General features: G+C 42.3%; 1 protein-coding gene across 2 annotated transcripts in view; it reads left to right on the top strand.

Moving 5' to 3' along the window:
- Window positions 1–26062, top strand: part of LANCL2 (LanC like 2) — a 30899-nt gene extending 4837 nt beyond the window's left edge. For both annotated transcript variants that reach the window (XM_037383144.1, XM_037383145.1), the window contains exons 2-9: window positions 7471–7588; window positions 10379–10586; window positions 12751–12898; window positions 13480–13626; window positions 17202–17384; window positions 19503–19679; window positions 22945–23017; window positions 24770–26062. In XM_037383144.1, the coding sequence (XP_037239041.1) occupies window positions 7471–7588; window positions 10379–10586; window positions 12751–12898; window positions 13480–13626; window positions 17202–17384; window positions 19503–19679; window positions 22945–23017; window positions 24770–24885 (1170 nt within the window). In that variant the 3' untranslated portion in view covers window positions 24886–26062. The remainder of the gene's footprint in view (window positions 1–7470; window positions 7589–10378; window positions 10587–12750; window positions 12899–13479; window positions 13627–17201; window positions 17385–19502; window positions 19680–22944; window positions 23018–24769) is intronic.
- Window positions 26063–26228: the final 166 nt, after the last annotated feature.

Raw genomic sequence — 26228 nt, 5'->3', positions numbered from 1 at the left:
TGCCCACCATCCTCAGAGCCACCACAGCTCTGTGGTTACATCCATAGCACAGCAGGGTGTGATTTGGAAGCCACCTTCACACCATCTGTGCGCCAGTGACTTGGGAACCCAAAGCCGGTTGATATTACCTGCTTATCCAGGGGAAGGTGGCAGCAAGCCTGTGCCTAGGCAACCTGATGTGGATTTTGTGTGTGCGTGTGCACAAGAAAAGCACCCTTGGCATCAAGACATTAACACGTGAGCCCGCAGCTTAAGGTTGTCTGGATTTGTTGTGGAATCACAGGACAGTCTTTGACAGCACCGCAGCTGGATTCAGACTTTATGGATAGGTCACTGGAGTGCCCAGACAGTAACTTCTTTCTTAAGCCATTTCTTTCTTGGCAAGTTTTTTTCTGACTTGCCATAATGTTTTAAGAATATTAGTAAAAGGGGGGAGTGTTCTGACAAATGTATACAATGTACTTAATTAGGCTTTGCAGAGGGCTTCTTACAGGGGAACCTGTTTTAAAGCTAATGATGCTTGTTGGCAAAGATTATCTCTTAATGGGGATACAAGCTATTTACTTAGATTATCTTTTGAGTGATTTAGTAGTGTTTAGTTTCCTGGTGCTTTCTCAATCTCCTGTTAGTTCTGACAATTGCTTTCATGTGGCTTTTTAGTCTTCCTCTGGCTTTAAAATATATTTTTAAAAAAATATGTAAAGTTTATTGTCATTGCCTCACTCTTCATTCCCCTCCCTGTGATATTTTTAAATATTTTTTGGGTTGTCTCACTGGGAGCAGCAAGTTCTCTCTGTTCTGGGACTGATTCTGCAATCACTTAACACTAGTGGGAATCATACCACCCATTGCACTGGAGGCAAAATTGACCCTCTGGAGCCAGTAATTATTTCTTCCCACTTTTTTGCCAGAGATGTAGAATAGGGTAGCTGTGCTTATTGAGATTGCAACTTTTTTTGCTATTTCCTGGCACCCCATGTCAGGTGCATGCTATTTTAATAGCGGATTCTGCATACTGCAAGTCATGTTTCTGTTGAAGGACAGTTTGGTTTGCTTTTTTTGAGTCTTCATTAAAATTGAGTCTGAGAATCAGTTTATTGTACTTCACTGTCCATGACTAACTGATGGCAGTTAGTGTACGCAGCTTGAGAGGAAGAACTGCTGCTGTCCTACAGCACACATCAACACCAAGTGCCGCTTAGTGCTTCGCTGATGCTTTTATATTGAAAGCCTCTCCTGTTAGTTAGGACAATTTAACCACATGTTTTTTTTGGTTTTAGTCAACCAGTTCTGAATGAAGATACTTTTTTGAATCAGAGCCCAAGTTCTGATTAAATTGTGTCATGTCCATCTGCTCTTCACGGGGTTCTAGTTCTCTCTTGCACACCTCTTTGTTAAGGAGTTGTTTGGTGCGTTACGTGAGCAAATGCAGTAACAGATACTTGTTTTCTGGTGAAAAGAAACTATGATTGAGATCTAACTGCACTATACTGATATGCTGTCCGGTTCAGTATGTGGAATATACCTGCTCTCTGCGCATCAAAATAATTTAGACGGTATTGGTAGAGGTTTTAACTTTTTTTTTGCAACTGTGGACCACTTAAAAATGTCCCAGGTAGGGCAGAGACCTCTGTGTAGCGAGTGACTTCAAATCAGACTCACAATAGGCTTTTATTTTCTTAGTTTTCAAGAAGTAGCATGCTGGTGTTAAGCTACCTGGAGGACCAGCGATTTTCAGTGTTGCTCTTTTGCTTTATCAGCGTCCGTTTCCTCAAACATAAGATAAAGTTCCTCAGTGTCTGTTAATCATGTTTATTTTTGTTATCAATAATCTGAAGCTTTTTGATGACTTTACGATGATGTAAATCTTTAAGCTTTGGGGTTTTTTTGCACCCTAATTACCAATGAGACAAACAGCTCCTTTTACACACAAATTCATTAGAGGCAACTCTTCCTGTAAGTTGAATGGATTGCCTTTTGGTGCTGGTCTTCACACCCTTCCTTGCCTCTGAGGTAGGGTGATGCCTGCATTTAAAGCCTGTTCCTAAATTGTCATTTAGAACAATGTAGCAGTTTGCCTACAGCTATTAATTTCCCTCTCACCCTCCCTTCCCCCCTTTTTACTTCTTTTTCTTCTTCTCCCCCCCCCCTTTTTTTTTTCCTCACTGCCTCATATATAGCACTAGGTGCCAGATCACTGAAAAACATAGACATGTGTTCTACAGACAGCAGTGTTTCAAGTTATTAAGCATGTGGTTTTGCAGAACTGGCATTTGTTTCTGGAAGGACCTAACTGAGTAGTAGCAGAGTTGTGTTTAACTGTTTCACAGGCTGGGTGATGAGGTTTCTTAGTTTCTGGTATTTTCAGGGAAGAGAAATTAACTTGGGTAAGAACAAAGTAAAATTTGTTTTTCTGTACAAATAGGCAGGTCACTTCCCAGCTGGCTTTGCTGGGTTTTGCATGTGGGATCTTACGGCCATTCCTTCTGGTCGGCTCTTGCAGGAGCTCTGTGGAGATGAGCGTGAGACCTCGTCATGCTTCAATAAACCCATGCACCAGTGCATGGGTGTGAAACTTTGTACCCGACGATTTCAGTATGGCCAGGATTTCTCTTTTCAATAGTGCTGCAAGTCACCCCCCACCCTGTTCTCCCTTACCAGTGTGCCATGTCCCTCGTGCTGTCTTCTGGTTTTTGAATGAGTCCTTGCTGCAGTGCCAATGAGCTGTATTTTCTTCTCTGTGAAATGCATTTTGGCTGAAAGAAAAGCCAGCACCATGTTATGTCTCCTGTTCTGCACGTCACCAACAACAGCCGCTTTTCTCTGAAATCTCTCTCCTTAACCCGAGTTGAACTGAGATGAAATCAAAACATATTTTGCTTGTTCAGTAGGTAGCACTGTGCGTATAGGCCATCTCCTTGCTGCTTCTGCAGAATCAATTCCTTCCTCCTTCGGTGTAGTTTTGTGCATAGCATCAGTCCCCCGAACACTGGAGAAGTAAAATAGGGTTAATATCAGGATGGTTGTTTTGGGAGCTGGTGGTGGCAAGAAAGACCAGTAGGTTGGCAACTTGTGAAGAGGTTGAACTCAGGTCTCCATTGTCCTGCTGTGAGTCTGCACAAGATACTTGGCATAGATGTGTGATGATGCAATAAATGCTGAGAGGTGTTTTTGAAAAACACATTGGTATCTGAATGTCTTTTACAAAGGCAGATGAGTTAACTCACCCTGTGTCTGTCAAAACAAAGTATTACTTCTAACCACAAAAGGAGTGCCATGAGGTCTCACGGTGGCATTGTCAGACTTACACTGTGATACCTGGTCCAAATGTGCATGCAAGACTTTAAATTACAGGCTTCTCTTACCTACCAGAAATCACGATATAAAACACATACAGAGCAGCTGCTAATTACCTCATCTGCTCTGAGTGCTGGCTTTTTTAAAGCTACAGCTTGAAAAAAGCTGGATATAGCTGTAATGGATCGGTAGTTGCTATGGTATTGTAATATCAACTGCAACTGAAATGTGCGTTTCTTTTAGGAGATGTTTTAATTGCATCGTGGTGTATTTTTATTACCTGTGTGTGTATAGTTTTAGTGCTGGGTTTACCGAAGATGGTGATATAAGTTCTTTTTAGGAACCCTGCAAAAGAAAGGGTAAGGAAGCAGATAAGGGAAACAGGTATTGCTGACAAGGACAGCATAATTTGGACATTGTCATTAGTGCCAGTGAGCAATGTTACATACATGCTTACATTCTATACATTTTTGTTGGCTTTAAAAGGCTTTGGATTAGGATGTAGCTTTGCATATTGCCTTGCTGCAATGGAAAAAGTGATATGCTTCATATATATCACAAGATAATTTGCAAAACTAACATATTTGTATTTTCTGCGCTACTTTTGTTTCATGCTGATAATGAGCCTTTCTTGTTACCATAATCAAGAGGGTGCAAGGTTCTGTTGGGTGTCATGGGGAATGAGCTCTCATTTTTTGTGTTTTGCTGTTGTAAAACTTGAGCTGTGGTTAGGATGATAGCAGTTGTTTTTCCTGCAGCAGCAGAGGAGTGATGCAGCAGTTGAATTCCTGGAGAGAGTCTTTTCTAGTTAAAAATACTCTTCGGCTCCTGTTATCACCCAGTCTGGTGTGAACCAGGAATAAACATGATACTGGATATCGGAGGTCAGGCTTCCTGGTTTTTGTTTGTCCCTACAGGAATAACAAGAGTCACCTGCAGAAAAGGCTGAATGCCAGCTGGGATCATCCTCATGAAATGAATATGTTTCTCATGAAATTCAGTCTGTGTTCAGCATGAATTATTGTGCTTTGTACACAGCTGTAATGCCACAAGATTCCTTGAAGGAGGTTTATAGATCTTTTAAAGCTACCTTTCAACATTCATTTCTTTATGTAATTAGTTTATTCCAGTGCATGTAAGCATCTGTTATAAGCTTGTAGTGGAATCTTATCAAATGAACAGTGACAGTGCTTGGTTGTTAAAGTTCAGAGCAACCAAAACCGAAAAAACAGAAGCAGTGGTGGAGTAGGTAGCTGGGGAAAACTTTGTTGCCACTCATAACGTATTCATACTGGCATAAGCTTGGGAGTAGCTTTGTTTGGGCTGATAAATAATTATAATAATTTTTTAAAAAATCCTTTCATCTGTGCTTTTCCAAGCCTTGAATCAAGATAGGTAAGTTACAATTCCTGTTTTAGAGGGATATGCAAACCTGAGCAAAATAATTTTTATGGGACCGAGGTTTCAAAGCAGAACCCAGGTGTCCTGATGTCCTAGCACTCCCCTTCTGCTTATAAGTAATTTGATCTGCTGTTTAATAAAAAAATATTCTGATTTGGTAACAGCAGGTTACCAGCAGGTATTGTCAGAGCAAAAAGATAACCAGCCTGCTTGTGATGTGCAGTAGGTAAATAAACCAGGAGTCTGAAACCTTCCTTCGCTCTTGTCAGATAAGCAGAGCACTATGCCTAGGTGCATCCACATGGATATCCTCATGCTGTTTCACCATATGCCTTAGCACTGGCATAGCTGTCTTTTTGAAGGAGAGAAGCCCTGTCCTTGGGAAAGGTTTTGCTTTGTGTTGAGATTTCACTGAGCTAGTCAAAAGAATGGTGGTGGTGTTTGTGCATGGTACAGTTCCCTAACAAAGAGATGCTTAGCACCGTATTAAGGCCAAAAAGCAATAGACATCAGATGCCTGCTGTGTTTGGTTCTATTTCTAGAGCTACTGGAAAAGGTTAAGGGCTCTAGCTCTTAGTGGTATGTGTGCAACATGAGATACAGTGGCACAATTCCCTTCTCGCTTCCTATCCTACCATCAAAAAAATGGGTTTGAACCATTGACCCTGGAGACTTCTGGTGCGTCAGAGGACTTGTGTAATTCCTGTTATCTTTCTGATTTCTGAATTTGTTGAATGGATGTTTGAATTCACTGATTTTTATTTGAAGTTCTGCTCTGAACAAGACTACAAAGGGTGATGTATTTTGAGTAATCAGTTGCATGGTGGCATCCAGGACCTGTCATTTATCTGAACCCTTCCCTTTTCAGATGTGTTGTAGTCAAACAAGAACTTAACCTTCCCAATGAGCAAATTTTCTCATTCTCCAGTTAAAAACAAATACAAGTGTAGATGTGTTTAACATCAAACTAAGCCTTCACTGATCTGATTTGTTATAGCTGCTATCTAGGAGCAGGCTGGGGAAGCAGAAAGTGGAAGGAGATCAAGCACTGCTCAGAAAACAGTAGCTTATTGTCAGTGTAAGCTGGCAAGTAGCCAAATTGCATAATGCCATTTTTCCAATGACCACTGTGTTGTGGCTCTTGGTTTGGGAGCTAGGGGAGCTCTGCTGACTTCCATGTTCCTAGGGTTTCTCTTCTGGCTGTTTCCGGATAATTAAGGTATGGCTGGCAAATGATGTATGCCTGGGGCTTTCTGTAGATGGTGGATAATACATTCAGGAAATATTTGTGGGTGGCGCAAGGTTTGTGTACATCACTATTTTCTCAGAATGATGCAATTATCTCAGAATGATAAAGAGTTTTCTATAGCCTAGGAAGGGAAGAGGGTTTTTGTTTTTTCTTCTCTAGCTCTGTAGTAGATAAACTGTAGTACTGTAAGGAAACCTAGCCCTTAAGCTCTATTTAAATATATAAAATAGTTTTAAATAAATGTGCTAATAGGAAAAGCTGATCAATAAGTGATACTGTTTAATAAAAAGAAAAAAAAACCCCACCAAACAACCCAGACATTTTTGATTGTTGTTCCTGATGCTCCCACTCAAATGTAGAATCGTCCTCTGAAGGGACTACATGAATACTCTTTCCCGTGGAAGTTAATAGGGCAATAAATTCTAGTTAATTGACTATTTCCATGTTCCATAGGTTTAGGGGAATAATCAGTAATGTATCTTCCCATACAGTATGCATAATGAGGGAGAAATATTGGCAAAAGTAAAGTATCCTCTGTTATATTTCATATATAGCATCTGTGTAAACCTTTCTTGGTCAAAATTAAATGCAAGCAATGTGTAGAATTAAAGATTTGTTTCTTCACCTTCATGCATGAGCTGAAGCTGCTGAGCTACTTCTGCTTGTCCTCTGTGTCTAGCTCTTTCTTTCAGTATGTCACTGTATTTAACAGCCTCCTCTCATGAGAAAGCATGTCAGCCCTAATATTGTTTTGGGGAGAGGAGAGAGCAAGAAGCAGGAGAAGTGGTGGTGTGGGTGACTTGCCTTCCATATAGCAATCACAAACCGGGACATCAAAAAAAGGCTTGGATTTAAGAAGAAAATGTGACTACATCATGGATATTGAGCACAGCATTAAAGGTGGTGTCTTGACTTTGACTTGATTGTCTCAAATATGAGCATTTATTTTCCTTTAGCTATTTTCTGCTCCATAGTGACACAAAGGATGTGCTGAGAGCAAGCACCGGTGACATGGGGCTTGTAGTTTCCCTGTGCCGTGTTTGTAACATGGTGTTCATACCAGGACCCTGGAGGGAGTACTGGCCACATGGAGTGGCAGCAGATGGTCGTCTTCTGTTTGCTTACGTCCACCTTTTTCTCACCTCAGAGGAGCTTTGTTTACTGTATTTAGAGCCTGAGATAAGAGGCAACATACAATTCTGTACTGTGACAGTATCCATAGCTGCTCTTCATGTGACTTTAAAGCATCCCCAGATAATTTTGTAGGTGTAGATACTAGTAACTTACTCTAATATGTAATGAGAATGCATTACATGGGACACATTTAAGATGAACCACCTTGACGCTGCTAATGGCTGTATGTAATATCTATCCACTAATTATTCTTTGTTTAGTGGTTTTGGTGTTTTAGTTTTGTTTTGGGGTGGATTTTTTTCCCAAACAAGAAAGTGGAGCAGATAGTTTGCATTCTTGCATTCTTTCCTTTTCTGACTCGCTCCCTTTCTTCTGTCTCCTGCTTTCAGGTCAGTGCTCGGTTCTCAAAACGGATTCAGGCAAAAATCAAGGACCTTCTGCAACAAATGGAGGAAGGGCTGAAGACAGCAGATCCACATGACTGCTCTGCCTATACTGGCTGGACTGGTGAGAAAGCTTAAATGATGTAATTGGGTTTATTCACAGGAGGAGGTTCTGGTATTCTCAGAGGAGCAGCAGAAATACTCTGATATGGGCATCTGTGTGAGTTGGTTTCTTTTAACTCTGGACCATTGGTCACCACTGTCTGGAATGACTTCCATTGACTTCAGCAGGCAAAGTTACAGAGAGATACTTGTTTTGTATATGGAAATCTTTGTCTTTCAAAAGGAGTGGGTTTTCTAAAGCTGCTCTTTATTTCAGCTTACCTCTTGTTTCTTTAGTTTTCTTAAAATCAGTTACTTTTGCATTTTCTGTTCAACTGACTTTTAGTTAGCAGTTGTCTAATGGTAACATCTTCTAATCCTTTGGGGGTGGGGGGAGGGGTGATCTGTGCCCAGGAGCTTGAAGCCTTACAATCTGGAATATGGACAGTTTGGCTGTGCTTGTTCTGTCTGTACAAAAATGTTCAAATGAATGTGGGAGGAGGTGGTATATGGAGGTGGGGTTGCAAGATTGCGAAGTTTGTGAAGTTAAGCAGACATGTGCAAGCGCCGGTTATTGCTAGGCACTATATCATTCATTTAGCATTGCACCACTGATGCTCCCCAGATGTGAGTGAGCCCTTCTGATCCTTTAGGCAGAGCCTGGTGTTGTCAAGCCTGATGCAGCCGCTGCTTTTCAAGCTGCCAAAATGCTTTTCCGTCTAGGCCTCTTAAGTGCCACGTTGCTATTACAATGGCATATTCTATTCCTGCTCTGTCTAGCTCTCGCTTCAGGCACACTTAGACTTTTAGCCCAGCATGTTTGAAAAGTGCCCTGAGGAGATCTGTTCCTTTATCTTTGTGTCGTGAGGGGGAGCAGCTTGGAAAAACTCTCCAGGCTCTGCCTGAGCTCAGGCTTAATTCAGGCAACGAAAGGGTAAAATTTCTTTGCTTTTTTCTTGCTGTTTCGGTACAGATGGTACTGTGGGTGGATGGGTAGGGAAGTTTTAGACAACTCGGACTTAAAAGGTAGATGCATTTCAAGGTCTGAAAGTGAGTGGCTGCTAAGTGAGTGCAGAAGGTCTCCAGTGGTGGGTTTTTTTGCACTGACGTTATAAAACATCTCCCAGGGAGCTGGGTTCTGACACTGTGACCGACAACTGACGTTACAGCTGATAAACCAGAGCATGCTGAAAATGAGTCATAAGCTAAAAGTGACACAGCCATCGTTAGCTGGAACAGGAATGTAGATGAACAAGTAATGCAGTCTAATGAGAGTGGGGTTTTTCCATGCAGTAGAAGGATCGCCAGCTGTGTCTGTTCTAAGTCATAAACTTCTTTCAAGGCTCACGTGGAAATAACTCGGAATAAAAATATTTACATTATCTGGCTTTGGAAATACTTAGTGCAAATACTTTCTTCCCAAACTTGCAGCATTTTGCTAGTGTGCAAATGAGAAGGTAAAAGCAATGCTGAAAACAACTGCCTTGCTTGTTACGTACCAAGTCTAGACAAATCTTACTGGCACTGCAGTCCTGAGTATTGTCTTGTACTTTGTGAAACGTAAATCTTGTACTTTGTGAAACTTTAAAATCTTGGGGCGCGTACTGTTGGCACGTAACAATCATAGGACTCATGTTAGAGTCCATCTTGGTTATACAAGTACTCTTTGTATGTGCCACACATCTTGGAGGAGCCATTTCAAGGGTGTTGCACAAAGAAAGATTGGATGAACTGGGCCTCATGGCTACTTTTCTGGTCATCCTTTGGTCAAGCCCAGATTTCTACATGTGTTGCAACATAAAAAAGCGTTACAGAAATCCTAGTAAATAGCCCTTAAGCTCCCATGCCACTGAATTGGGCTGACCAAGCTCCGCAGCTCTTCTCTTGGACTCATCTAGAAGGGCATGTTCAGAGCCAGCCTGGAGAACATCTGAGGATGTACCAGCAATCTTGCCTTGCTGTTCTGCTTGTGCTCCTCAGGTAGCCCTCGGTGGAGTTAAGTGGGCCTTGTGTATACTCGGCTTTAGTTGTGGCTTGGAAGAGTGCTCTCCCTGTTCAGAAATGAGGGGATTGAGATGGAGTAGGATCTGGAGGTGAACATTTTGTTTCTGAACATGTATGTTTGGAATTGGCCAATAAACATCCACTTAGATGGATTTAACTTTCTTCAGCCTACATTGTTGCAATTTTTAAGGTTTGGTTTGGTTTTAATGGAGGACTATGTAATGAATTTAATGGAGTGAAGCTTGGTATTACCTTCCAGCATTCTCTGAGGACTTGTTTGCTTTCTGGCTTTTTCAAACCAGCTTAACTTGTAGAAGCTCATAATCTTGTTGTGAAATACATTTAAGGATTATAGAGAAGTTGGCAAGTTTAATCCAAAAACTCATCAAAACATCCTTTTACAAATCAAATGGAAAACAAGTCACTTCTTGCATATAATAGGTAAGTATTGTATGAGGTGCTTGGTCATACACATGCTTGTTATTCCAAGTTTTTGAAGCTTCAGTGATTTCTTCACCAAGCATTGGTGCCTATGTCATGAATTTTCTTCATTCTCTGAAAACTGTGAGTCTACCGTTGGGCTTCAGTCTGATACTTTTTTTTTGGTCACAATCCAGACTGAAATGTAATCAAAATAGACGGTCTGATGCCTTCCCATTGCATGAGCTAGGACCCTTGACTGACGTGTTTAAATTGTCTAAATACTTCTTCTCATTTGCATTTTAGTTTCAGAGGCACTAAAGAGGGGGACATGGTATAGTTAGAAGGAGAAGTAAACAAAACTCTCTTTTTCATGTGGTTGTTCCAGGTATTGCCCTCTTATATCTGCAACTGTACCGTGTCACGAAAAACCAGAGCCATTTGCAGCGATCTCTTGATTATGTGAAGAGAATCCTTCGCAATCTGAATGGCAGAAGAGTTACTTTTCTTTGTGGTGATGCTGGGCCACTGGCAGTGGGTGCAGTGGTTTATCACAAGCTGAAAAATGACAATGAATCTAAAGAATGTGTTGCCAAGTAAGTGGTTGATGGTGGAAAAAGTGAAGCCTTGCATTTCTGGAGAGCATTGGTTCAGTAATGTTTCCAAGCAGAGTTTTGGACAACAGGATTAAAAAAATGGAGACGCTTTCTCCCCTAATACATTTTCAGTAGAAGAATACAAAATAGGATTTATCTTTATTAAAGCTGCCTTACACTTGATTCATATTTAACAGCTTATCTTGAGTCCTCCGTTGCTGTAAGGACAGGATGTCCTGGGCATATCTGTAATGCATGCACATCTTGATTTTGTCACATTCAAGTGACATTTAACAAAAGCTGCACACTTGTCACTGGCAATATGTAGTGCTTGTGCAGTATGTGATGCTTCCTGTAAAGAGTGGGTCTTAATTGTAGATTCATTACAAAACATGTACACTGGAGGGATCTGGAAATACCAGACAGAAACATGGCACATTGGATTGATATGTAACAGAAAAACAAAGAGGAGGTGTTTGCTGAACAGGCAAAGGCTTTAATTTGGTCAGAGCATATGAACGATAGCCCGAAAAAATTCCAGCCCCTTTGCAAAGTAATCTAAATGTAACAAATGTCTTGAGAAATTCCATTTAGATTTAGAGCTTCCTTGGAGAACTGACAGTCCGTTTGCTGATACAGAGCTGATTTGCTGTCTTGGTGAGGGCTGGCAGCACTGGAGCCCTGTGGGGTTTGCATTCGGCACCAGCGATCCACCTGCTAGTGATCCGGCAGCGTACTTGAGACCACCAGAATTTGCAGACTAGCCTTATGTCTTCATCTCCGTTCTGGTTCATATTTGGAAATATAATTGAGCTCTTTCTGATCTAGAATACTAGTGTGGCTGTTCCTGAATGAATATTTCAGTTTTGAAATGGGTGGTAGGTTTGGGATTTTGTGCTGTTAGAACTGGCAGTAAACTTGAGATGTCATTTTGGATGCAGCTTGGAAAGCAGTGTTGCTGTAAGGTATGAAGCATAAGTACTAGTGAAATTACATTAGCAATATATCTTTTAGTCTCACCTCTCCTTGGAAAGTCATTTCTAGGAGGAGGACTGAAAAGGAGGTTAGTTAGTTTGTTTATTTGCTTCTTTTCTTCCTTTTTTTTTTTTTTTTAATATACTCACGACACTAGCTGAGTGATACATTATAGATGCCAAATTGTAATCTATGATCGCACTTTTTACCTTGTAGCTGTCCAGCTATATGATTTGAATAATAAGACTTAACAGTGGACCATTTAAAGAAAATTAATGTATTCTAAGTCCAAAGCATCGTTCCAAGAAAGGAATGATAAGATCAACTTTTTTTTGTGCATGGCTTTTCCTTGGTATTAAGCAGTGACAACGTAAATGAACTGTTGAGGTCAGTGTTTTTGCTCCGGTATGACATTAATGCTAACATTTCTGCTGAGTAATAGTGGCTGGGGGAGTCTGGGAGTTGAATTTGGCCTTAGTGCAGATTGCCTTGCCCCTTCCTCAGTTTAAAATGTGATGATCTCCATGGTTTCATCTAATTGCCAATTTAATCACAGAAGATGGGAAGAGACGGGGAGGGTGTGGGCTGGAAAACAGATCTTCGTTCCACCTCGGTGCTAATGCAGACTGGTGGGGTAGTAGTGGGGAGTCTCTCTGGAGAAGATAAGAGTTGTGATGGCCAGCCCAAGGTTTTTCTTCCGTTGCTAAAGGCAAGCAAAACACTTGCGCATAATAACAGTGCACTTTTCAAAATTGAGCTGCTAAATGTTTGAAACGTTGTCTAGGGAGGGGGAGTGCTGAATGGTGGTATTAGAGCTTTTTGGTTTTGTTTTTTCCCCCCCTCACACACCTACAATTATGGATCCTTACTTAGGTGAAATTCCCAGAGGCTCCAGGAGGCTTCCCTGTTTGTTGGAGTGGCTTCCCAGCCTCCTCCAAAGCCTCGACCTGCACCCGTACATCTGTTTCTGTCTGCACGAAAACCTGATAGTTGCTCACGTGGCTGTGGCTCAGAGGTGCCTGCCTGTCAGGGATGGTGGGCACCAGGGCTCCCGTGTTAAACCTGGCAGCCAGCTGAGCTGGGCTTCAGCATTCATTCTGCTTCTGGTTTGATGGCTTGTACAATACATAGTCTAGTATGATCTCTAGAGATGTTCTCTCTCTCTTTCCACCTTCCTTGTCTGATGCAGGCTGTTGCAGCTCCAAAGGACAGTCATAAGCACAGATGCTGAACTTCCAGATGAGCTGCTCTATGGCAGAGCAGGTTACCTATATGCCTTGCTGTACCTGAATACTGAAATCGGTCCAGACACTGTCCCACAGTCTGCTATCAAAGAGGTAAGATACTTTTCTCTCTCCAGTCCCATAGCATCAGTGAGGTTGAACTGGAATCTCTCCTTTGCGTAATTTAAGGGATTAGGAGAGGGACCTAGAACTGGGAACTCAGTCTTATCCATCCTTCCAGTCTCTTCCCACTTTTCCTGTTGCCCAGCTGGGGCTGAGACAGGCTGGTGCGGGTGGGTCTGTGGCCAGCCTTGGAAATGGATCTAATATGTGACTAGTTGAGGAGCATCTGAGGATGAGAAAATGTTACAAAAAAAGTCTTAAGTGAAAAGAAGGAGAATTCGGTGTGGGGAAGATGCATTCTGCAGATACCAGAAGCAGAGAAGACAAGCCTGGAAAAAAAAATGCTGGAAATATTTGCATATTAAATTTCTTCTCCTAGAAACATAAGTGATTCCATCATTTAGGAAAATTGCCATTTCTACCTCAACGCTCAGATCCTAATTAATTGAATATTGTTGTCCTGTTACGGTTCATTGTAGCTTATTCTTTACTGTAGTGTTAGTCATGACAAAGCAAAACCCTCTGAATCAAAGCGAGCAAGATAAATGGAAGGGGTGTGTTCTTTTTCTTAGGTAATAGATGCTATTATTGAATCGGGGAAAAACTTTTCGAAGGAGGAGCGGAAAACAGACCGTTGTCCTCTGTTGTACCAGTGGCACAGGAAGCAATACGTTGGAGCGGCCCATGGAGTGGCTGGGATCTATTACATGCTCATGCAGGTAAGAGCATCTTCTGTGGGCTGGAGTAAAACACCAGTGATTTCTTGCTTTGCATCGGAGGATCTTATCTTAAGCTCTTACGCACGTACAGTGTTGTGCTGGGTCAGGGTCTCACAATTCAGAGTTAGACTCTGCAGCACAGAACTGTGCAGAGATACTAGTTCAGGCCCTGATATCCGAAGAAAACTGACTTGAGTATCTTTGCACTAGAGTGAATTAACCCTTGAGTTGTGGTTCAGAGCACCAGTGTTGCAGGAGATAAAGTTTCCTATCCTCAGCAGAGACAGTGAGGTGCCTTCCCTTCTCCTCATGCTTAGTTCTTCTGGTGCCTGCATTTAGAGCAGCTAAGACTCACCATCCATCACCCTTCAATTTTTTTGTATTTTTAAATGAGTGCGCCGCTGGTGCCTCTCCTGCCCTCCATGATGGTCCTCTTTTCTCTGGTGACTGTGGGTTTTGTGGTGTTTTTTCATTGTCTTGAAGCTTTTGGAAGAGTATCATTATTCACACATTTGTCTTCAGTATGCTTTTATTCTTTATATGTTCTTCCTCTTCCTTATCCCCACTGTCTGTCCCCCAAAAATCTGATGTTCCTTAGTGCATTTATGGCACCTGCTCTCCTCTTTCTGTTGTCCTGAGTGAGATTCCTCCCTTCTGTATACCTCCTCTTACTCACACTTAAATCCATTCCCTCCTGCCCTGAGAATCTCCAGTAGGTTTACAGTGTTTTTCAGAACAGACCTATATATCTTATTTCTGTTGTACAATCTGGAAAAACAGCCTTAAGATTTGTTATAGAAGGTGGCCATAGAGCTGCAAAATTTGATTGTACCCGTTTCTGGTTTTTAAAGGTGCTGCTAGTCCGTGCATCTTTTCAAATGTTAATTTTCTTACCAGCTCATGCAGAATGACTTTCCTTCAGGCAAGTGGAAGGACTGCATGTCCTCGAAGCCTGAAGCAGAAGTGACTGAGCTAGTATTTGCTGTTGCCACTGCTCAGCCGTTCCTCATTTGCAGAAGGTGCTGTGACTTCTCCCCATCTGTTTCAGATTAGCTCACACCACTTCCACCAGTAGCTCAGGCTAAAGCAGCTGACTTTGCTGTGGAAATGGGTTCTGCTCTGCTACCTTGGAGCTTGTCTGAACCTCACTACGCCCATTTTCTGCAATGACCATCTCACTGGGGCCACAGGCTGCTCTGATTTACTGTGCTCTTGTCTTTACTTCCTGCCTTCTTCAGCAAGGTGGTCTGCCCCGTTCCGGCTCCCTCATCTTCCTGGCTTCCATTTTCTCTTCCCTGGCTCTGCTAGATTTTCTGAGAAACATCTGGTCCTTTAAAGAAGCCTCTTTAAAGGCTCCATCATCTGTTTACTATTCAAGGCTGACAGCAGAAGTAATTGCACAGTACTTCTTGGTTTAAGCAAAAGCTACTCTGTGTACATGTTAAAATTGTAACTATCTTTTCCTTTACGTATAATTGCTGCTTTTAAGAATTACCACAAAGCCATTGTTTGTGCAGCATTGGATTACTGTCTTTTCACTGTACGTTAAATACTGTGAGTCATGCAGAGTTGAGTCATCCACTGCAGAAGAAGATGGCATATCGGAGTTCATCCTTTCCCCATCCCTCCCACGCCAAATGAGGGCAGGTTTTATGTATTTTCAGCAAAGAATTCAGGAGACGGTTTGTCGAGGGGTTGATTTATAACAAAAAAAAGGGTGTCCAACATAGCACCTGAGATGAGAAGGTCACTAATCATAATTTCTGTACAACACATTTATGAAGAAATGTGTATTGATGGATTTATTTGCAGAAGACTACTGGAAGCACAAGAGCTCAGCAGAGTTAAAGAACTCATTCAGGAGGCAGAGGGGGAATTCTGAAGTGCTAGCTGGGGAATCTCTCATCCTAGCCCCTTTCCCGAACCCTGAGGCAAAAATGTCTGTTTGCGTATCATTGCTTTTGGCCAGAGAATCAGGACACATGCCTGTAGGTTACTTTTTTGCTGTTGGAAGTAGGTGCTGGGAACCTCAGCAGCTCAGGCAAAGAACTCATTTGCACTCAGATCTTCTCAGAAGCACAGGGTGAGAAAGATGTTGTTAAAAAACTCTGCTTTTCCTGGATTTACCTCCCAAGGACAGATGTGCTGGGCTGGACTTGCCTTGGACAGCTGAAGACTGAAGCGTTTATTGCTGGTGCCCATCCACTTTGCCTTCTGCTGCAGGGGTGCAGCATGAAATCAGAGCCTGAAAACAAACCTTCCCCCACAGCCTCCCTACCCCACAGGTCAGCGTCTGAGTGAGGGCTGATCCGCTCCGGGGTGTTCTTCGTGATGAGCTGATCTGTATTCAGGTGTACTTCTGGTTAGTAGCATGAAGGTTTCCGTTCCACTCGGAAGTGCAGAGGTGGTGTTTGCTTGAAGGACCTGGCAGGTAGAAGTCTGGCAAAGCTTTCCTGGCTGAGGTGAAATAAAGGCTTTTGTGGTTTTCAGGTTACTGAAAATACAGCTATTGAAAGTCTGCCTTCATTTGGCTTTAAGGCTGGCAATTGTTGCAGTGTGCTCATCTATTGAATGCAAACGTGCTGGAGCTGGTGGGAAACAGGGAAATTGTATGACATCGAGTCAGCCACAAAGACCAAGTTATTTAAAAAAAATAAGCTCAGTTATTAGGCTCCTATAGGTTCCAGTTTCTGAAGTTGTTCCCACAGCTTGCAGGAATTCCAGAAATCATGTAGGCTGTGTAAAAACAGCAAGTTCTGTTATGAAAATACTGTTAAATGGGCTGGTAGAGGAGAGAATGCCAACAAAGCACAACTACAGACTCAACAGATAGTCAGCTTCTAAACCTTTCTTCAACCTGCATGCTACTTGTAAGTAATATATTCTCCTTTTGGAAGGACGTAAACTAAATACAAGAAATGAGAAAGAAAATTCAGAATAGCAAGGTAAAGATGAGTTTGTAGTACAAAGCTGTTTAGCTAGCTGGAGAAGTAGCTGTTGCTTCTGAAATTGGAAATGAAGATTTATAGCCTATACCTTCAGGGAGTTTTGTTTATGATGTGGAACTTTAACCTTCACAAACCTTTGCCAGGTATGCCACTACATACACTCTTCTTCATTTACTGGGAAATAGGACAGGTTTGTTTACGTGTTATTTTTAAAACAAAATGTGTAACCCGTTGTGTTTTAAGTGTGTATTATGAGCAAGGTAGGTATAAAACCATCTTTCTTCCATAAGTGTTCTCTATTTTAAGGTATCAAGAGAGGCTTGGAAGTCTTGAGATCCATATTCTGTTCTCAGTTCTTCCATGCTCTTTCAGTGTCACCTCCAGTAAGACAGGTAACAACTTGGTGCCCCAGTTTCCTTTTCTCTACAGTAGCTGTAAAAATGTGCTTCCCAAGGGTATTGTAAGAAAACATTAATTAAATCTGCATAAAGTGATTCGAAGTATTTGGATCAAGGGCACATATGTAGGATACTTGAAAATAGATCACAGAATTAAGTGTGTCAATACACAATTGGTTGCTACTCCTGTTTATGGGTTTGGTGGTGGTTTTTTTCATGTTTTCTTTAGCCAGTTGCAAATGTGGACCAAGAGACCCTGGCAGAGCTGGTGAAGCCGAGCATTGACTATGTGCGTCATAAAAAATTCAGATCTGGGAATTACCCATCGTCACTGAGCAATGAGACTGACAGACTGGTTCACTGGTGCCACGGTGCCCCCGGAGTCATCCACATGCTCATGCAAGCTTATAAGGTGAATCATTCTGTGTTCGTATAGACTTCTATTTTTCCAGAGAGACCTGTATGTGGGCCTGTTAGATTGTGAGGCTTGCATTTTAAGTCTATCTAGATCTAGACTTTCAAACCAGAACCCTAGGCTAGGCATCTAAAAATCCCAAAATAATTACGTAGGTATGTTTGTAAAGAGGAAATAAGTGGATAAAATTGCTTCTCAGGGTGCTAGTAGTTACTAGACTTCAGGCTTTCTTGGGAATGGGCCATGTATTTAAACAATTTGGTATTAAAGTCCTGGATGTGAGAACATTGACCTAAATTCTTTGAATCTTGATCCCAAGAGTTCTAAGAATTATGTTGGTTTTCAAAAGCGTGGGTTCATGTGTCTTGCCAAAGAATGTCTTCCATAAATTACTCTATGATTAAGATAGCTATTGAGAACTTAACGTCTTCCATAAATTACTCTATGATTAAGATAGCTATTGAGAACTTAACGTCAGAGCAAAGGTCCTCGGCCCCATCTAGGGCATAACTAGAACCACTGAGCCTACTGTTTGCTTTTCTCTATACTTAACGAGGTTTGCTATCTCTCTTGTGTTGTGCAATTCTGATTTGCATGGCATTTAAAAGTATGCTATTTAATTAAATATATGCAAATTGATTCTTGCTTTTGACAGCCCTCCTTGGCAGATTCCCTGGTTGGCCTCTGGGTGGGCTGATGAAAAGCAGGCTTGGTTTATAGAATAATTACTCATGCTGCTACCTGAAATGCAAACTGTAAATCTCTTACAGCACCGCTGAATGTAGCAGCAGTCACAGTTGCTTTTTCTTTGGACTGTGGTAGGAGGTTGACTTAACAGAGCAGACTTCCCCCCCGCCTCCCCCTTCTTTGTCAACGTGATGCTTTCCCCAGCACAAAATGTTTTGCAAGCGATAAGGGGGATAGGACCAAGTTCTGTTTAGCAGCCTCATTTCTGGCCTCTTTTTATATTTGAGATGATGGGGCATGTGCTGCTTTTCTTTTACTCTTATTATTCTGCCTTTTGAAGAAGCGGTAAGAAGAATAGCAGGATGTTTTGCTGGCTACGCTTTCATATCCAGCACAGGGACTGGCGATTACAGACAGCAGTGTTTGTCCTGGAAATCAAATGCTGTTGCCAGGCCTTAATCCATAATGTTACAGCTAAGTAGCTGACAAAGCCTGTTCAGAAAGAGGGACTTTATCAGGCTTGTGGGTTTAAGAGTCTTGCATGTTAATTGCTTCTATTACCTTATTAAATAGCCTGCCAGGGGGTGCCATCCCTAAAGGACTGAAGTCTACAGTAGTGTATCAGTTACTCATTTTTTGTGTGTCTTGTTGATCTGTAGAGTGACTTAGGCAAAGGGGAGCAAAAGAGTAGCCTTGTAATGGTGGAAGTCTGGTGGTTTTCAGCTAAATTACTTGCTCTGGTTTTCCGCTCTCTTGATGGGCTCTCTGTGTCCAAAATGCACTTTAGTTGCAATAAACTTTGCAAAATTGGTCCTTTGCCCAAACTGTCTTAGTGCTTCTGAGTATTTCTAATACAAATACTCATCAAGGTGATGGAGTGTTCCTGCTTGTGCTTGTGACAGAAGAGAGCCCTGTGCTATACAAGGAGATATTCTTGTGTATTTTTGACGTGGAACTGAAGGCAGATGGTGAGTAAGCAGGAAGAATGACTTCAGGGAGACTGGAACCTGGCCTTTTAAGACCAGGTTTGATGGCCAGTATTCTGTGTTACATTTCTTGGAGGCAAGAATTACATTTCTATATTTCAAATCAAATGATGTTGTGGTTTGGGAATGGAGGAGAGAGGAAAAAAAGGACCATGTACCATTCAAATAGATTACAGGTTGTAGAACCAAGGGCCTTTGAAACTGAGTTTTTCCTTTGGAGTCTTCATTTCAGAAACAAAAACTTAACTTCTTCCTTTTTCCATGTAGGGAAATTTAGAAGAGAAAGGCAAGTCTATGTCGAATGGATTATTAAAATAAAAAAATAAATTTTATATGGAAAACCCCCAGACCAACAGCAAAAGATCTCTTAGGTCCAGCTTCCTTTATTTTTTTCCCATTAGTACTTAAACTTACATGTGTTTATTCTGTTTTTATTCCACAGACTTTTAAAGAGGATAAATATTTGAAAGATGCTATGGATTGTAGTGATGTCATCTGGCAGAGAGGCTTATTGAGAAAAGGATACGGGATCTGCCATGGTACTGCTGGCAATGGCTACTCCTTCTTGTCTCTCTATAATCTAACTCAGGACAAAAAGTACCTCTACCGAGCTTGCAAGGTGAGCTCTACAGCATCCCAACAAAATTACTGTTCCCTTTCACGTCGTTATGCCTGTGCAAGAGTAAACTGTGTTCCAAGTAGGCTGTTGTGTGCTAGAGCTGGAGCTGGCTGGCTGGTGGGACAAGAGGATCCTGTCACTTGCTCCACGTTGACTGGACAATTTCAGCTGTGTATGTGGGGCATGCACTGCCTTAATATGCAGAGTGAAATGCACAAATGTTCTGCAAAGAGGAGAGGAAGTAAACATGTATTCAGAAGAAAGTAGAGTCTGAAAATCAGCTTGTCTGAACAGTAACAGACTACTGTTATGTGGTACTAATTTTTCCCTTGAGACATCCAGTGTCATCCTCAACTCCCTCAAGCAATGCTGTTTGTAGTCTTTTGTAATTACGTGTTTTCAGACTAGTGTCTGTTTGGGCCTTTTAGAGCTCTGAATCACAGCTCTCAAATTGCTCACTTTGAATTTTTTCATTAATTCAAATGGCAGAGAAAGACACACTCAGAATTTTTCCACTTGATAGCAGAACCTGGATGATTCAGCTCTGGCTATAAGCTAGCAGTTACCAAAGGACAAGGCTTTCTCATCTCATAAGACTTTGGTTTGGTTTTGGTTTGGTTTGTTGGGACTTCTTTCAGCTTAATTGACTGATAGTAGGTTTCATACCGCATATGTAGCTATTTAGCTGAGGCCTTTTTAAAAGCGAGTGCAATGAGGAATTTGATGAGTTGCTTCTTAGGCGCTTCTAGATGCGCACTGGCCATGTGTAAAGCTATTGTATTCATCTCCACTGTCAGGCTGTCCTCAGTCAGCAGAGCTTTAAAAGTTGCTGCTTGTCTCATGTTTACCAAAGCATCATGCCATGAAGGACACCTGTAGGCATACCTGCGTTCCAGGGCGAGTGGGACTTTGTTACATGTGGACTCCCCCGCTGGGACGCGTGAGCCAGAGCACCAAGCTGGCATTGCAGCCAGTGCCGCTCTCCGGCTCCCTGTGTCTCCATGCTAGTACATCTTCTGTGGCTCTGTGCAGCACTCGCACCTCCTGTTGGTGCTCCTCTTCTAGAGGCCCAAGAGAATCCTGATGTTCTTCCATACCAAGCTAGAGAAAAGCAAGCATATATATTTCAAGCCCAAACCAGGAGACGCAGGTACCTGAAATCCCTTTGCGAAGCAAGATGTGGCACGGTGGCTAAAGACTGTTTGCTGGGGGTGCCCAGCACAGTCAGGTCTGGCAGCATATTTGCAGCCATTCTGCATTTTAGTATCTCCAGCATTCAGTCAGGCCCTGCAGGGAAATCTTGAAACAGGCAGAGGAACTTGCTTGTCTGGCATTCTTGAAATCTTTTCTTTTTGAGCAGGGGCATGCGGGGAAGCAAGCATGCCATGGTGTTGGTGCCTAAAGGCATGTAACTGAGAGGACTAGATGGCTTCCCTCTCAAGAGTGTTTGTTCCAAAAACAGGAGGTTTGGGGGAAGGAGTCTGCCCGGGAATCCCTGGTTTGAACCAAAAGAGCTGGAAGGCCGTGGCTCACAGAGACTCTTGGTTTGTGCTTCTCCCTTTCAGCTTCGCAGCTTTTCTCCGGCATTATCAGACAGGCCCCCAGGAGGCTGAGCCACTCCTGGCTGGCCTGCCTGGGGGAGGAGAGCGGCCTGTAGCATCCTGGGCTCTAGGCAGCAGAGAGCATCTGAGCCCTGTGGCGCTCAGCACTGTGATTAAACCGCTGCTGGTGGCAAGCATGCCCAGCCTACATGACAAATAATGGCAGATGCCTTCCTGCTAGAAAATAGTTCTTTTTTTCTGGGTTGTTTTTTTTTTTTTTCCTTCCCCTTGGTTTAACAAAGATACTAGTGTGGTTTACTGGATCTCAGAGTTGTGCTGAAACTATGAACTTGTAAATGATGGTTGTGCTTCAGTAGCCTGGGGTGCATTTTTTTAGTTTCTGTTGCAGTTCCCAGGCTGGCAGTAATAATAAAGGCTAGTATGCGGTAAGATGTGGATGTGGCAAGAACTGATTGTAGTTTAGAAACATGGCATAAACTTGTTCAGTCCTCACATATAAGACAAGATTACATGGAGAATTAAACCTTGGTTTGAAGATTCATACCTGTGGGGGGCCCAAAAATGTTTCGTCAGTTCTTGATAGTTGTATGGACTGCAGTGTTTATGTTTGTGGGGTTTTTGCTGGGTTTCCTCAAGACGTTTGCATGTGTGCACACACACCTACCAAGAGAAGAAAAATCCATTCTCCAGTAAACATTTAAACAGGACAGAGTGGGGAGAAGAAGGGAGGAGATGCCACTATTTATCTTGCTGTTGAACAGACTGATGGCTCTGGGGGCATGCTTGCACCCCATATAGCTCCAACTCTAGAGCTGGGGCACCCTCTAGTTAGTAGGGTTTTCTGTTTGTTAGCACTTGCCCAAATTGCAGGGGGAGCAGGGAGAGACCTCTCAGTTCTTCGCTTTGCAGGAATCTCCGCACCATATTTTGAATAAGCAGCAGTTTGCTTCCAAGCACAGAAATGCCAGGGGAAGTTGTGGCCCCGTTTGCTCTGGGGAGCCATAAAGGAGAAATAGGTGGTGGCTATTCAGTTGATCCAGATGCAGTTCATAAGTCACGTATGTCTAATGTAGCTAGTGCAGCAGTGTTGTTTAAACACAAGAAAGATACTGTTAACTCTTTTTAATGGTATTCCATCTTCTGCAACAAGATATTGATGGCGATAATTGTCTAACTGTATTTATAACAAATTTTTCTTAAGGCTTGGGGAGAGCAAATAAATAAAACTAAGTAACAGCAGCTGAAGATTTAATACTTCAAATTAGTGCACAGAAGTGAAAGAAAACCAAAATGCAATTAACAGCCCTAAGGCCTGAGCATGTGGATAAATTAAGTGCCAAGACAGATAAGAAGCTGATATTATAATATTAGAAAAATTTTGCCCTTGAAAATGAAAGTGTCTGCTCTCACAGCATTTTTCATTGACATGTAGCAGGGTTGATTTACAGAAAACAAAGTGAAGTACAACCCACGTAATTACATTGCTATGAAACTGAAAATTGTGCTGTGGAAATACATATCCTACAACCTAATGGCAGCCTTGTCCTGGCTGAAGTGGGACAAATTGATCTCAGACAGTGATTTCTGTGTTGTGTCTCTGCTTACACTATTTTATGTTTAGTACCTATTAAAGATAAGCAGATACTCAAGCTTGCATTTAGCAGTCTTAAATAAAAAACAGTTTCTAAAATTTTTTCCCCCAGTTTGCTGAATGGTGTTTGGAGTATGGTGCACATGGATGTCGTATTCCTGACCGACCTTATTCTCTCTTTGAAGGTAAAGTGGCAGTGGTGTTAATGCTGTTGTGTTATACAGGAAAGAAGGTTTTGGCACATGCTTAGGAGTTGGGAAATCTTTGGTGGGTTCCTCTACTATTAAAAATAGAGCCACCCCCTACCACCACCTCTGCTTAAAAGAATGGGGGGAGAAAAAGACAACAGACGGTAATTTGCTATCATGACTTCCGCTTTCGGTTGCGTTTCAGCAGTTGCCAATGTAAAGCCAGTGCCACTGTTACTCTGGAATAAAATTCTGCTGTGCTGGTGCCTCTTGGCTTAAAGCAAACAGAAGTCTGGGCAGCAGTTTTGTCACAGATGTTGTTGCAGAGGGACTGGGCAGAGGAGCAGCTGTGCGTAGGGGGTCTCGAAGTAGTTCCTGGCTTGTCAGAGCTAGGCCGCCTTTGCTGCAATACCAAAGCAAGGAAAAGCTAAGTTTTAATATGAACCCAAATCACTCAAACAGAAAAGTAATACAAAGTTCTTAGAGAATTTTCTGTCAGTTCAAAGTTGCTCCTAAATACTGTCCTCGAGCTTTGTCTGTTTTTTAATTTGTAGTTTATTTTCCATTCCCTATCTCACCCTTACATTTTAGAAACACAGTAGCAAGCAATGAACAGACCAAGTAAGGTTTGAGTAGGGCTGCTGCCTCATGAACCGTGAGCCTAGTGTGCCACCTATCACAAATGTGTGAGATTACAGCAGACCAAATAAAGACTATTTTACAAATAAACCAATCCAAGGTGTAAACACAAGAGAGCAGTAGTTATATGCATCCCTTCTAAGTACGGAGTTGATGTCTTAATGTTTAAGTGAGAAAAGTGTAAGTATTCTTATTCCTGAGAGCTCCCTTGCATGCACTTTTCGAGGGAAAAAGCAGCCATGCAATCTGTTACATAATAGCTTGAAATTTGTTGGGAAGGTGGAGTACTGCCAACAACAGGATGATTTGTGCTTTAATGCTGACATACAGCGTCTGGTTTAGCTTTTTAATGTCAGTGAATTTTTTTAAGAAAAATCTGAAGTCTCAAATTTGAGACAAAATGTCTTAATTCTGGGGATTATTTTTTTTTGTAGCCAAAAACTGTGCATGAAGTTGTCCAGTTCTGCGTGTATGTGCACACTTTCAGTGGAAGTTGCATGTGCATCTTACGGGACTGTCTGGTTTCGTTTGCATCGGATGCTGTATTTCAGGAAGGTTCCTTTGTATGTGCTTAGCTGCTGATGAAATAGAATTTTAACTTGATCGTAAAATGGAGCTAGTATTTTATTTGTATGCTTTCCTGCTGGAGGGTGCCTCTCTTATCTGTCCCCCTAAGAGTTTTATTAGGTGATGCGGGTGTTAGTGTTTCATACCTCTATGAGTAGTGAACAAATTAATCTTCACATTACAAGTATAATAAAGTTTTGCCTTTGTTTTTAATCAGTAAAATGACAAGCAAGAGCTGCTCAGATTTGGAGGGACAGTCCAAACTGGGATTTACTTTTTCTTTAATTGAAGTAACATTGAGATTGTGCAGCTGAAAAGACGGTAGCAGAGAGTTCTTGGGGTTTGCCTTTGATCTTTTCCAATGAAACTTGGGTTCCTGGGTAAAGTACAGATGAACTGGCCTTTCTGTAGGCCCTAAGTCCACCTGTTCAAAAAAAGATCTACTTGAGGAGGTTGTTTGAACGGGTGCCATTGCTTTTGTTGTCAGTTGTGCTATTTTAATGTCAAAGATTTGCAAAGATCTCTTTTCTCATTATGTTTTAGGCATGGCTGGAGCTATTCACTTCCTCTCAGATATTTCAGTGCCGGAGACTTCCCAGTTTCCAGCATTTGAACTTGGACCTCAAAGGAGGGAAAACAAAGTGGAACAGGACAGTTAAAAGATCATTTTGAAAGGGGACTGATGCCAAGAGATGAGACTGTTTAGTGCCTCTGATACTGAACCAACTCGACCCTGAACTGACGGATGGATAAACCCCTTTCCTCACCCCTCTTGCCCCAAAGGACCATGAAGTCATTAGAGCATGAACGGGAGAAGCCACATTTGAGTTCTGTTAAAAGTGACACCTTCAGATGCAGGACAAGAGAAGTCAAGTTTTGAACTTTCTTCTGTTGTATTTGTCTTCTTCAGGTCTTTGACATGCTCTGCATGTTTATTGGTGTTGTGTGTTGATTCGAGTCTTTTGTTGTTAGCAAAAAGCTGGTCTCCTTGTGACTCTCTGTCCTGTACCTTCGTGCATGACTCACAACAGCAGTGTTGCTTTCTGCAGCGTGGTTGCGTAGAGAGTTCCACCTTACGCCAGAGAGTTTGCTGCAGGACAGTGTCCAGCTTCACTGGTGAGCTGGCAGCTTTGAAAAGAGATGAAAAACGGTTTTATGTTCATATTTTTCTGCTTTTTTCTCCACAGTCCCCAGAAGCTAAGGTGATGGAGATCAGCCCTTTTCAATGAAGAGGTGTGAGGCCATCTCTGTTTTCAGAAACTTCGCAGGCTGGAAGGGACCTGACTTGTCTTTTGCTGCTCTTGGGGGAGGTTGTTTTGAAAGCCTGAAAGAGCGGCTCCCTCCGATACCTGCACCTGGTTAGCGAGTTAAGCACTTGGAGCAGGTTGGAGATGCTTGTCCCCACCTCTGCAAAGCATCATCCCGTGGCATGAGCTTAAACTACAGGTGGAACTACCTGTACCAACCTCCTGCTGCCAGCGACAGGAGAGCAGGGACAGCGTAACTGTGCTTCTCCCCTGCACAAGGATTTGTAATAAACCTGTCCTGCAGCACCTAGTATACAAATGAGTAAGGGAGGGTGTCAGGGCAGTTTCTTCTGCTGGTATCTCGGGGTGACTGTTGCTTCCGAACCGAGGTGGTGATTTGTTCTGGGCCCTTCCCTCCCTCTTCCAGCCCCGCTGCATTTAGCCCGTATAGTATGACAGAAGTGACAAATACCAGCTGCTTATGGAGGCTGCGGAAAATTAATAAGCAATATGAAACCATTGCTAGAGGCTGTAATTGAAGTTTATTTCATCTTAAAATGAAAAAAAAAAAACAAACCACACCCAAACCAACAGAAAAAGCCCTTTGCCCTTAGTTTTAACTGTGCTGCTAGTGCTTTGCTTCCCCTTGTGGTGTGGTAGGCTTGTGAAATACTAGACCTGCCTCCAGGTGCTCCTGAGTTGGGGAGAAGTGGGACACACTCCGAGTACACTGACGGTGGCTTAGGCATTCCAAA

Source organism: Falco rusticolus, chromosome 4 (assembly GCF_015220075.1).
Source record: "Falco rusticolus isolate bFalRus1 chromosome 4, bFalRus1.pri, whole genome shotgun sequence".
Taxonomy (NCBI): Eukaryota; Metazoa; Chordata; class Aves; order Falconiformes; family Falconidae; genus Falco; species Falco rusticolus.
The sequence above is the reverse complement of the archived record's forward strand: the minus strand, read 5'-3'. Positions and strand labels throughout refer to the sequence as shown.